The sequence below is a fragment of the Rhamphochromis sp. 'chilingali' genome (genome assembly GCF_963969265.1).
Source record: "Rhamphochromis sp. 'chilingali' genome assembly, chromosome: 15".
Classification (NCBI taxonomy): Eukaryota; Metazoa; Chordata; class Actinopteri; order Cichliformes; family Cichlidae; genus Rhamphochromis; species Rhamphochromis sp. 'chilingali'.
Genome location: NC_137942.1, coordinates 1,493,598 through 1,507,330, shown reverse-complemented (window position 1 = coordinate 1,507,330; position 13,733 = coordinate 1,493,598). Strand labels below are relative to the sequence as shown.

Sequence of the window (13,733 nt, the reverse complement as noted above, 5' to 3'; positions counted from 1 at the left end):
TATCTGGATGACCCGTGCAGCTCAGACCTTTCCCTTTCAAAGTCGAGCGTGGAAGCTTCAGTCTGCGCGCCGGCTGTACGTCACCCACTCACCTGGAACGTGAACCTCCGGTGTGATGACATTTCCTGCAGCAGAGGAGTCATTGAAGTGTGGATGGGAGTTTCACTTTGTAGACTCTGATTTCAGCTGGGAGTGTTTACAAAGTGCATCGCCCTCTGTTTGGTGGGCGGGAGAGAAATCCTGCCAGGCCCTGCTGGTTCCCAGTAAAAGCCATCGATCTGCTCATTCCCGACCTCTTTTCCTTTTTTTAGCTGCAGCTCTTCGTGTCAAATGGTGGAAAGTGAGCTCGCTGGAGCTGAATACCAACTCAGACCGTAGGAGGCGGTTAGTACACGGCTTAAATAAAATCTCTGCCCTTTCATTTTCCCTTCACAGAGTTCCAAACTGAAGCTTTTGTCTTTTTAAAGCGCAGTGAAAGGTCGAAGTGTGAATTAGGCCAAGGTCCAGGTGATAAACTGAGCACGCTCAGTAGGGCTGTAATGAGAACGGCGGGAGTGATGGAGTGAACCCGTGGCATCTGACGGAGACAGGAAAGCTCCCCCCGGGAGAAGGGCGAGGCAGAGACGGAGGATTAAACTATCGATCTTCGTACCTTCTGCTGTGCCGTGATCAGAGAGATCAAATCGAAGACCTGCTGTGAGACGAGTTTTAACGAACGCCATCGCTGTGGAGACGTGTCTGTTTGATCTCCTCCATCTGTGGGAACATTTTAAAGAAACAAAAATCTATTTGTTTCTTTAATATGAGAATCTTGGACTTACGTTTTAGTGAGGTTTCAGAAATGTGCAGTAATTTCAACCCTTTCAGGATAAAACTGTGGCCTCTGTAGAGGACAGCAGGACTACAGGAGCAGGGATGAGGTGAAGGAGGGTCAGATGTTAGGAGGAGGAAGGTGAAAGTTCAGAGGAGGTGGATCTGTGGCAAAATAATTACACCTGAAGTCCTGCAGAGGGAACCATCTGCATCCTTGTTGCATAAATCTTGGCCCACAGTCCAGAGCAGCCAGGGATCAAACCACCAACCTTTAAACCAGGGGCGTCCAACTGCAGGCCTCAAAGCCCGGTGTCCTGCAGGTTTTAGACGTGTCCTTGATCCAACACAGCTGTTTTAAATGTCCTGAAGTTCTCCAGAAGCTGGTAATGAACTAATCATTAGATTCAGGTGTGTTGACCCAGGGTGAGATCTAAACCCTGCAGTTCCCCACCCCCGCACGGCTTCCTAAGACTCAGCCTTCTTCACCTGCTGGTTCAGGCTGAGAGTAAAACCTGTGCTCCAGGTGAGGCTCGAACTCACAACCTCGGCATCGCTCTGCTGAATACTGTCGTATAAGTACCGCGCGCTGACCGATTGCGCCACTGGAGCATCAGCTGCACTGGGCTGACCTGAAACTGTCTGTCAGGCGATCATCTGATGGCGTTTGAGCCTCTGATGCTGTGGGACTGTGCATAACAATGTCTGAATAAGTCAAATTTTAATGCCACACTTTGGATAAAGCCCTTGGATTAAAGCTGCGTGTCTGCACTTCGATCACAGCTGATGGTTTAAAAGCTGCTGTGGCGAAGGACAGAGACAAAACTGCAATAATGCGTCAGCATTCAGAGCTCGTGGACCAAAGTGCTTCACAGCAGACAGACCTGACAGCGCTGCCTGTGCCCACTCCCACAGGTCACATGGGTATTGGACTCTGGATCACTGCCACTCTTTGGCTACGTTCACACTGCAGGCGAAAGCGCATCAAATCCGATTTTTTTGACCCTATGCGACCCATATCCGATCATGCTATGACAGTGTGAACGGCACAAATCCGATATTTTCAAATCCGATCTGGGTCACTTTCGTATGTGGTACTGAATCCGATACATATCCGATGTTTTAGAAAGCGACTGCTGTTTGAACGGTCAAGTCGCATTAAATCCGCCTTTTACGTCACCGACACAAGACTGAAGCCAATTATCAGCGCCAGAGAAGACATCGCGAACGCTTCCTGGACATCCAGTGTAGATGTTAGTGAAACTGTTGGGAAGACAACGTGAACATTTTATTTGTACTGTATAATCTGCAGATTCTGACAGAAATCTGCAACTATCCTTTGAAGCACCGCTCCTCTCTTAAACAGCAATAAGGATCATTATTAGGTTATTTACATTATTATGTAAATAACAAAATAACTTAAAGCAAAAATTGGGAAACGAAGTCCGAAGTCTGCATATTAAGGGCCATCAGTCAAACAATACTGTTGCTCTGGGTCTAAACAGAGCTCGTTGTGTGTGACAGCTTCTTTTGCGCATGCGGGCCGCTTTGAGCGTTCACACTAGAGCGCGTTTGCTGTCGCATTTTATTTGTAGTGTGAACGAGCAGACAAAAAAATCGGATTTGATCAAAAAATCGGAATTGAGCATTAAGACCTGCAGTGTGAACGTAGCCTTTGCTTTCATTGACACACAGGGAACTGTGACAGATGTGAAATCCTCACCTGTCAGGCCAAAAACAGCATCCCTGCCTCACAGCGTGGCCTCTTCTGTGGAAATAATGAACAGAGCTCTTTGTAGACGCGGTCATTATAAATCTGGCAGCCTCACACTCAAAGAGAACACACAGGGCTTCCATGTCACAGCGACTCTCTGGTTCCCGGTTCAAGAGCGTTCTCACCTGTGGGAGCCGGTCTGCAATATGAACTCTGAAACACCTGAAGCGAAACCATCAAAGCAGCTGAAGCAGGAGAAACTGAAGCTCCGAAGGGAAATTAATCCAAAGCGTCTGATGTTAGATTCACATCAGGCAACTTTCCTCAAGTCTTCAACTTCTTTCTGCAGCAAGAGTCCTGACAGGGACTAGAAAGAGAGCAGATTTCTCCTGTTTTGGCTTCCTGTTAAATCCAGAATTCAAAATCCTGCTCCTCACATACAAGGTCTTAAATAATCAGGCCCCATCTTATCTTAATGACCTTGTAGTACCATATCACCCTATTAGAGCACTTCGCTCTCGCTCTGCAGGCCTACTTGTTGTTCCTAGAGTATTTAAAAGTAGAATGGGAGGCAGAGCCTTCAGTTTTCAGGCCCCTCTTCTGTGGAACCAGCTTCCAGTTTGGATTCAGGAGACAGACACTATCTCTACTTTCAAGATTAGGCTTCAAACTTTCCTTTTTGCTAAAGCATATAGTTAGGGCTGGACCAGGTGACCCTGAATCCTCCCTTAGTTATGCTGCAATAGGCTGCCGGGGGATTCCCATGATGCACTGGGTGTTTCGTCTTCACTCACTATGTATTAACAGACCTCTCTGCATTGAATCATATCTGTTATTAATCTCTGTCTCTCTTCCACAGCATGTCTTTATCCTGTCTCCCTTCTCTCACCCCAACCAATCACAGCAGATGGCCCCGCCCCTCCCTGAGCCTGGTTCTGCTGGAGGTTTCTTCCTGTTAAAAGGGAGTTTTTCCTTCCCACTGTCGCCAAAGTGCTGCTCATAGGGGGTCATATGATTGGTGGGTTTTTCTGTGTTGTTGTGATTTGGCGCAGAATCACAAACATGGTTTCACAGGCTGTTGTAATGTAAGCTGTCAGTTACAGAGCAGCAATGTCCAGCATAAATTGAGACTATAGCTCAGAGAAACCTCTGCTGAAGTTTATTTCATGGTTAAGTTTTACATACAGTACATATGTTTATGAAGGGTCAGTGTTTTTCTCCTCAGGCACGGAGACTGTGCAGGAAAGACCACCAGCTTAATGTGACTCCACACGCTGTAGCTCATATACCTCTGCAATGAGATGATATGCGTGTGTGTGTGTGTGTGTGTGTGTGTGTGTGTGTGTGTGTGTGTGTGTGTGTGTGTGTGTGTGTGTGTGTGTCTCTGTCTGCAAAGGCGATAGCTCGAAAACATTTTAATGAATTCTGATAAAACTCTGTGGCGTGTTGAGCGAGCTCATGTTAACAATCATTAAAATTCCTTCCATCCACCGAGGTCAACGTCCTGATTTATTGGTGGAAAAATGATAAAAAGGCCTTAAAACGTAGAAACTGTGATTGTTGTGTGCTGTCAGCATGTAGAAAGCATAAAGATTTAAAGCGAGCCCTGATAACAGCTCGCAATTCCATATTTTCCCCACTGACAGGAAAATAAAGGGAAATGTTCCCAGCTGTTCCGACACGGATGATGAAGAGCTTCAGCTCTTTGCTTACATGTCTGCAGTTAATAACTATAATAATATAATAATTAATATAATTATAAATATAATTTGTTATATTATGAAGACATAACCAGGTCAGAGGGTGACATCATCACAGTGAGAGATCATTATTAAAAAACAGTTTCGCCTGCTTTACGTTTACACTGCAGAATCAGCTCAGTGTGGAAAAACGCCTCCTCCACATAATCCTGGTGAAAACAAGGCTGGCAGACTCTTCTTCTCTGGGGTTTAATGGCAGCTGGCAATGGTGTGATGAACACCCGGTGCAGAGTTCAAATCTACATGTCCAGTTGCACATTCGTTGCTTTTGTATTTATTACATTTACAACCCTAAAACTTTCATTTGTTTAACCCGATGAAAAAACCCAAAGGATCTTCAGGGAACGTTCCCCAAAGGTTCCCTGACCGTTACTGCTTGCTGGGGTAAAGGGTTTAAAACATGGACGTTAAAATGAAGCGTAAATGCCTTAAACCCTGCTTCTACCTGAAGGCCACCAGGTGGCTGTGATTGCAGAAAGACTTCCTGTGCTGTGAGAAAACAGCTTGATGATGAGTTAGTTCCATCTTCATCGTCCTCTGCACACGTGAAAACCATCCCAGGCTAACCTGAGCTGTCACATGACGCACCTGACACGACTTCCCTGATAACGGTGTAATCTTGTCCGCAGTGGGAGAACGAGCAGCTGCACAGCCTGGAGGAGCGAGGTCGTCTTCTCCTCTCCCTTCAGTTCCTGCCTCCGGTCAGTCTGGAGGATAAAGCCGTAGAAGGTGGAGGTGAAGGCCCTCGCAACGGGGGTCTCTGTGTGGGCGTGAAGCGCTGCGCCCACTTGGCAGCCATGGATGTTAACGGATTCTCCGACCCCTACGTGAAAATGTAAGAGCCCCACGTGTGTGTGTGTGTGTGTGAGTCCAAGACTAAATTCATTTTCCTTTGAAATCATGAACGGTGCTGTTCATTGGCTGTGGATGGGTCTGATTTAGACCAATCAGTTTGCGTATCAGGCTGTTTGTTTCAGCTGTGAATAGGGATGGGTATCGTTTAGGTTTTATCCGATACCGGTACCAAACCGGTACTTTTGAAACGGTGCCGGTGCTTAAAGAATGGAGAACACAAACTTTGTCCAAAAACCTCTCATGTTCAGCTGTTTTTTTGTAAAAAGATAACAATGTTAGCCTTTTCTGCAGCTATGGGGCATATATGGTATCACTCTTGGCTGGAAGCAGTGCTTAAACAATGGAAAAAACACAAACTTTGTCCAAAAACCACTCATGTTTAGCTGTTTTCCACTTTTTCTTTGGTCATTTTAGCCTTTTTGGCCAGGGTGAAGGGAGTATCTGCCATCAAACAAGAAGACAGCCGCATGTAGCTATGATGATGTTTGCTAGTTCACCTTACATGCATTAATGTAATAACGTGGTTAGCCTACTCAACGTAAATTACACACGAACAACATTAAGCTACTCACGCAGAGAAGAACGGCTGCTGCTGCATCATCATCCTCATCATTTCTGCTACACTGGCAGGGCTGGGGGCCAGGACTCTCCTCTTCGTGTTTTTGGGGGATGTTGCTAACTCCGGGTCCGATAACAGGCACCACACCCGCAGTAGATGCGCTCGGTGTGAGGACTGACTCACGGCTGCCTCTGCTGGACACTAGGGGGACTGCAGGTTTCATCGTTAGTTTTTATGTCCCAAAGGTGGAAAAAGATTCCAACCATAACCTGCAGGGGGCGCTGCAGTCCTGTGTTCATGCTGTCTTCAGCAGTAAAACTTCTTTGAAGAATTTTACAGATTAAGCGATCGGAGTGAAGACAAAGCTCAGAGTTCTCCAAAGGAATCAGAAAAAGTCTTTTTGGACTGATCTGAACTGCCGCTCATTATAAAAAATTCTTCTGTAAATATATTTTGTATAACGAAACAAAAGGTCTTCATTCAGACACATTAAAAATATTTTTTAGTTCAGTGTGTTTTGCTTTTAGGCACTAAGAGGTTACTTCTAATCAGTGAGAGCTTTTTAATTCCTAATTTGTACCTAAACTTTTACATTTCCAGCCAGATATATTTATTTAAAGAAGAAAAGTCATATTTTGGAGATATTTTGGCGTGTTTGAGCAGTGAAGTGCCTTTTTGTGGAAAAGCTTCTGTTAATGTTTCAGCATTTTGGCCGTTAACCAAAAAGATAATGGTCTCCCCGAGTAACTGTTTAAAAGCAGGGCTGGTGAGTGGTGCTGGTCGGCACGTTGGTCCAGAATGAAAACAAAGATTTCTTTGTTTTTTTCTGCGGTTTCCTCCCTGCAGCCATCGCTGAGGACTTAACCCGACACTTCTGCCTGAAAAAGACAATTAAAAGCTGGAGTTTTGCCATCTTATTAACTTTTGCAAATCAAGGAAGCAGTTATTGTTTAAAAGCTGCGTCTGTTTCCTGGCAGGAAGGATAATTAGCGTGAAGGAGAGAGCATTGCGAGTGGCGTCTCGGCTCTGTCACAGGGAAACACCGGGGGCCGGAGCTTAAAGCTTCTCCTCTGCTTTTGTTTCCTCTCGAGGGACACTCGCTTTGAAGAGGACGACAGTTGTTGTTTTTTTGTTTTTTCCTGTTGCACGCTCGCTGAATACAAACGGAGACGCAGCCAGAACAACTAGTCCTGGTTGGGAGGTTCACATCCTGATAAAGATCGACTTTTACTTTGCCCGCACTCACAGTTTCTCCTCGCCTTCTTCTGGCTGTTCTCCGTCTGTACAGCCCCTCAGAGCATCCTTTTACCTTCTGCTCTAAGAGTTCGGGGCATGATTAGGTTTGGGTTAATCACTTCGCAGTCAGCACTGTAAAACTGACTCGATTATTTCTGCATTACAGCTTCAATAACGATGACTTCCAGGATTTCATCAGACAGCAGCATGAAATTCATCCTGCGCAGAGCGACTGTCGCCTCGGGCTCCCAAACACTCGTTTAATTAAGCTTCATTTACAGTCTATGACTTCAGATCGCTTTGTTTTCTCTCATTAATGCATTTCTTATTAACAGCAACCACACACAACGGAAACATTCACCTCCTCTCCAAGTCACTGATATGATATGAAACTCCCAAACAGAGTAACTGAACGGATCTGTTTAATTAGCTGAATTCAGTCTTTATTTATTTATTATCCCCTTCCTCAGCATTCACAGGACTTTTCCACTGAAACTCTGCAGATATTTCTGTATATTAATAGTTTCTGCAGACACACATATTGATGTTTCTCCTCCTTTTCTGCTTCTGCTGTCAGATACCTGAAGCCCGACATAGAGAAGAAATCCAAGCACAAAACGGCCGTGATGAAAAGGACCCTGAACCCTGAATTTAACGAGGTAAGATCCCCGCAGCTGCTCCCCTCGGCCGAACGGCAGCTCTGCCCTCACACAGCAGTGCTGTTAACAAGCTCGCTCTATTCACCTCAGCGGTTAAAGTTTCATTTATATCGGGTCCGGCTCGCCGACGCCATCGCTGGAGGATGAATCTCCTGCATGTTGTTTTCCTCTCAGAGGAAATAACTCCTGTGTTTCTCCCACATCGGCGGATGATAGACCGACTGCGCTTCTCTGGCACAGAAATGAGTTTTTCTAGCTGGTGATGGAAAAAATTCAAGTGCAAACACTATTTCCTAATTTTATGGAAGAAACTGTAAAATGTATTGCTTTGAAGTATCAATAGATGTTGCTAGAAACATTTTGTTAAGGAGAAGACTTTGGTGAAGTTAGAATATGTGATTTAGGTGTTAAAAGTCCAGTCATGTGGGGGCGGCCAATTAATCGTAGCTCAAGAGTTGGGAGTTCGTCTTGTAATCGGAAGGTTGCCGGTTCGAGCCCCGGCTTGGACAGTCTCGGTCGTTGTGTCCTTGGGCAAGACACTTCACCCGTTGCCTACTGGTGGTGGTCAGAGGGCCCGGTGGCGCCAGTGGCGCAGCCTCGCCTCTGTCAGTGCGCCCCAGGGTGGCTGTGGCTACAATGTAGCTGCCATCACCAGTGTGTGAATGTGTGTGTGAATGGGTGGATGACTGGATGTGTAAAGCGCTTTGGGGTCCTTAGGGACTAGAAAAGCGCTGTACAAATACAGGCCATTTACCATTTAATCAGGGTATTCCAGTTCTAATCAGGGTAAAGACCCTGCAATATTACAGAGAATCAATATCATTAACAATCACACAAAGCCCTGTGAGCAAGTACTTGGTGACAGTGGGAAGGAAAAACTCCCTTTTAACAGGTTTTAACAGGAAGAAACCTTCAGCAGAACCAGGCTCAGGGAGGTTGAGCTGAGGGGAGGAAGACAGGACAAAAGACATGCTGTGGAAGAGAGCCAGAGATGAATAAGACATCATTTTCCAGCAGCATTGTCTTCCAGTTCCTCCTGAAGCACTTCAAAGCCAAACAAGGTCTCTCTACCAAGTTCCAGATGTACCCCGGGTTCACCTTCTCGACAAAGACAAGGTGGGAGTGACAGACTGGTCTGAACAACGCCACAAAGACGACTTTTCAACACCGAGAGATGAGAACAGGTCGGAAAACTAGTTTGAGGTGTTGACTTGGCCTTGGTCCCAAGATCTCGATCCGACTGAGGAACTGTAGGGTCTGCTGGGAAAATGAGGCCGATCCATGGAGGGCAGAGAACACCTTCAGAAGTCCGCAGAGTTCTCGATGGGTCAAAGCGAGGAGGATCTGTAACATTAGGATCGGTGGATCTGACCAATCAGTGAATTTTAGCTTCCTGATGGGGTTGGAGGGTCTGGTTGCCTCATCTGAGCTGCAGGTCCACCCAGCGTGGAGGACCACCTCTCAGCCCCGTATGCACTCCATCCCTGCATCTCTTCCTCTTGTTTCTGTGTTCACTGCAGGAGTTCTTCTATGAGATCTCCCTGTCAGAGCTGGCCAACAAGACTCTGGAGGTCACAGTGTGGGACTACGACCTGGGCCGCTCCAACGACTTCATAGGTGAGCGAGCGATCAGCCCCATCCACCACTCGCCTGAACCCTGCAGCTTCTTGGGAAGTTGTCAGAAATGTGTTTTGTACTTGCGTGGAGTGTCTCAGTAAGTTTAACATCGTCCTCTGGCTCAGCTGTGAAAAACTGCTGTAAATATTCATGAGTCTAACACATGCTGAGATTAGTGTGTTTAAGCTTATCACTGCATATTTATCACAATTACCATCTGGATTACTGACTTAATTCTTCCGTTTTCATAAACGGTTCCTACTCCGTTAGTATTCTCATGTTTGTCCTCAAACAGCCAGAGAGGACACCTGAGGCGAGACTGTTACGCTAACTGCAGGAAGTCTTCCTGTGCTTCCTTCCTGTTGTTCAGGTGGCGTCTGTCTGAGCTCCAAGTCCCAGGGTGACGCCCTCCGTCACTGGACCGACTGCCTGAAGAACAAGGGCCAAAGGGTGGAGCGGTGGCACATCCTGACCAACGAGCTGCCGCGAACCCTCAGCCACGACTAACCCCGAGCAGCGGCGTCCACGCATGCAGACGGTCGCTGTCGATGTTCACAGAGATTCTCGGGGTTTTTACAGCACAGACGTGAGCGACTTCAGCACAGGAAACAGCGGTAACTTAATGGACGAGTGTATTATAATATGAGCCGCCATGAGAGCAGGGCGAGGCCGGAGCAGCATGGTGGTGTGCCTTCATTATTGATCTGTAAGTCATCTGGAGCAAAGAGGCCGTTGGGTCCATCAGCAGCGTCACATCTGCACTCAGCATCAAAAAACAGGGTCAATCTCCAGACTCATGAAGGGTGGAACTCTCCGGTGACGCGATGTGGCAAACAACATTTACAGAAACTAAGGGGCTGGAAGAGGCATTACAATTAAATTAAAACAAAAACCTCAAACGTTTTGAGAAAAGTTACAAATTTGCCACAAAAAATGAACGTTTTGTAAACAATAATATTATCTTTGACATGTTTTGGCAGCTTTTCATGAACCTTGTTTTAAATTTTACTTAATTTTTTTGTAAATCTGCCCATTTTTCATAAAATTTGTGTATTTGTATCTTTTTAGTTTGTTTGGTTTTCTTATATTTTCACATCAAAAGACTTTTGTCTTTGGGTTTTTTTTTTCATTCTTATTCATACATTTTCTCTGTTTCCTCTTGAATTTTCCTTTTTTTTTGGAGAAGTTTAAATTCTAGTAAATATACAATTTTTCTCATATTTTTTTGCTGTTTTTCTTTAGTAATTTTATATTTTCTCTCATAAATTTGCCATTTTTTCCCTCATAATCTCGCTCCTCTGCCGAGCCCCTTAGTTGTGATTTTTGCCCTCTCCTGGCCTAATTTGCCATCATAGGAATTCATCAAAGTTAAGAGAAAATGTGTGGAATTTAAGGCTGAAATGGATTTGCATGTTATTTTCCTGTGCATTACGTGTCTGGTGCTCTTTTAAAAAGTAAAAACGAGAAAGTCAAGCAGTCAGAAAATCTCTGTTCTCTGTTTACACTGAACTGTTGTTCCTTTGCTCGAGCACAGTTCAGTCCTGCAGTACTTACACAGCATGCTGTGCCAGGTTTACATGTACGTATAATCCAGACTGTGAGAAACATGCATGGACGTGTCTTGTGTTGCACTATAGCTAACAGCTAAAAGAGCTTTTGGGAGAAACTGAGCGCTAACGTTAGCTAGCTAAAAAGCTGATGGACTTGTAGCAAAGAACAGCTGAGCTGATCCACTTCCTGTTAATCCCATTTGACACAAAATGTCGGCAGTTCAGCAGGAGGCGCTCTGAATGATTTCCCACTGCTCCTGCACAAAACGTCCAAATTTCATTCCAGTTTTAACCGACCTAGCATCCATAACGTGTCTGAACTGAAAGTCTTATGTGACAGTCGGCGCTTTGATAAACGGAATATTTCAGCTCGATGTGCTTCGGCATCGTGGAGTAACGTGTGGAGAGGAAGCTGAACCCATTTAAAGATGAAACACATCAAAATATGGACAACGTGAAGCTTTACGTTTGCTGGTGTAAAGTGGAGTCTTACAGTTGGTGGTGTTTTAACTCATGGGTTCAGGGAGGTCAAAACCTTCCTGCCCTTTGGATGATGCCGTCGTTTTGTTGAGGTTCAGCCGTCACACGGAGGACGTGGGGTTTCTGTTCGCTGTTGTGGATCATTTGGTTTAGTTTTGTTGGTAAAAACTGGTTGAAAATGATGACGAATGTAACTTCAGTTCAGTTACGCCTCCAGTGTAACATTACGTCTGTGGTAATGAGACCTGTTTAAATCAGTGGGTAGCTTTTTCAAGTGTGTTGTTGGGGAAAAAGACTTGACGGGGTGCTTTTCCTTACTGTAGCTGTGGTTTGGGACCAGAAACACTTTTGATGGAGTTTGGATGCAAAGCTTTATTTTGCGGAGCACCGTGCAAATATCATCCTAACTGCATTTTAAAATAATCTCTGGTAAAAGTTTTTGTTCATATGTATTACTCTGTGGTGACTCAAGCATGTGCGTCAGCGAGGACTCCATCCACAGCAGTGACCACCAGTCTTAAAGGGGATCTATTGCAGTTTTATTCTCTCACATATATACAGATACGTTAAAAATAAGTTTATGGTTTTATTTAACTTTACCTGAAACTAATGACTGACACATAAACTCAGCAGGAAGGGAGGCGAGGGTCCTTTTCTGTGGCCATGACAAAGAATGCAAGTTCCCCTCCCTGTGCAGACATGGAGGTAACGCCCTCGATTACTCTGTCTGCACTCACGAGTGATTAATCACGTGGACGCTTACATGTCACTGGGACTGCTGGATAGTTGGTCGTTTATTCAGCTGTGTGAAAATCCCAGAGGAACCCACCTGGGGGATTAATAAAGTTTTATTTTATCTAATCTAATAACTTTGATCTCAGCCAAACCGATTTACTCACGAACAAATAAAACACTGAAAAAAGCCAAACAATTACGTTTTTAGGTTATCCAAGTGACGTATATATCATGTTTAACCTGAGTAACGAAAGATCACAGGGGGTCTGAAAACGATGAAGCTGGGAGTTCGCTGCTCTTGTCGGCTCCAGTGACCCTCGAGCTCCCGGTCAGCGATCGAGCTGGTGGGTAACAGACGTCTCTGAAAACGTCAGAGCAAATATGCGATGTCTTGATGAAACGAACAGATATTTGAGGTTTACACAGCTACATTTTCACCTGAAAATATGTTAAAGCTTTAATTTGTGACCCAGAAAGAGAAATAAGAGAAATATTAAAACTTAGTAGCTGCCACCATTGTTGGAAACTGGAATTGACTGGGCTGCGCTATGAATTCTGGGATATGGTGGACCATGAAGGACACACACGACCCATCCTTCAAATCTGGGGAAAAGGAGGACGCATTTGTCGGCCGCATTCGGAGGAGTCTACGAATTTGGACAGCCTTCGTTGCGTTGCTGTGACGTAATCGGTCTACAAATGCGGCCTCAGGAGGATGCAGCCGACGTTTTGGGACGCAGCTCTTGACTTGAAGCTGATGAGTTAGCTAGCTGGGATCAGAAATAGACTTTAGAGCATGAGGTTCAGGCCTATGACAGTGAATTATCGCCTCAAAGTTCAAGAAGCGAGTGAAGCAGACGTTGATGTCTCCAATATTAACACAACTTTTATTTTTTGGAACAACTTTCCAACCAAGACAACAGATACAGCAAATAAAGTTATTGAATGAGTGAAACGAGTTAGAATAGACGGGCCCGCGTCCAGCTACAATGTAGCTACCAAATGTAGCTACATTTAGCTACATTTGGTAGCTACATTTAGCTAAAGTAGCTACATTTGGTAGCTACATTGTAGCTAAATGTAGCTACATTTGGTAGCTAAATGTAGCTACATTTGGTAGCTAAATGTAGCTACATTTGGTAGCTACATTATAGCTAAATGTAGCTACATTTGGTAGCTACATTTAGCTAAATGTAGCTACATTGTAGCTACATTGTAGATACATTGTAGCTACATTTGGTAGCTACAATGTAGCTAAATGTCGCCTTTTGAGGTGTTTGAAAATATAGTCTGAGGTGTTACAACTTAGTCATGTACTCAGTGTGTACTCAATGTAGCTAAATGTAGCTACATTTGGTACACATGGCGCTGCTTTTAAAACGACGTCTGGTTATCAGAGAATGTGATCGACAGTTTCAAATACACACCGTGTTATCCTCAATCATTAGCTCAGAAGCTCTGGATGCTTCCAGAAAGAGGCCAATCCGGAGAAAGTAGGCTTTTAGGGAGGGGAACCTTATAACGAGACAGTAGCTTGTTTCTGACAAAGACAATTTTTAAAAACTGTGAATCATGCAAAGCTACTCTAGAATAAAAATGTAAAGCTGAGCATAATGTGACAATAATAGGTCCCCTTTAACGCTGCAGGGGAGCTCCACCTGTGAGGGGGAGAAACCAGAGTGCCTGACATCGTTTAAAGACACTAACCAGAGCAGGTTCAACATGAAAACTGTGTGGGATAAAATCAGTTTCCTTCTC

General features: G+C 44.8%; 1 protein-coding gene across 1 annotated transcript in view; it reads left to right on the top strand.

Moving 5' to 3' along the window:
• doc2a (double C2-like domains, alpha) overlaps positions 1 to 12,939 on the top strand; it is an 82,227-nt gene extending 69,288 nt beyond the window's left edge. Inside the window, exons 8-11 of the mRNA XM_080905677.1 lie at positions 4,914 to 5,119; positions 7,512 to 7,593; positions 9,114 to 9,210; positions 9,581 to 12,939. Coding sequence (XP_080761803.1) covers positions 4,914 to 5,119; positions 7,512 to 7,593; positions 9,114 to 9,210; positions 9,581 to 9,717 — 522 coding nt within the window. The 3' untranslated portion in view covers positions 9,718 to 12,939. The remainder of the gene's footprint in view (positions 1 to 4,913; positions 5,120 to 7,511; positions 7,594 to 9,113; positions 9,211 to 9,580) is intronic.
• Positions 12,940 to 13,733: the final 794 nt, after the last annotated feature.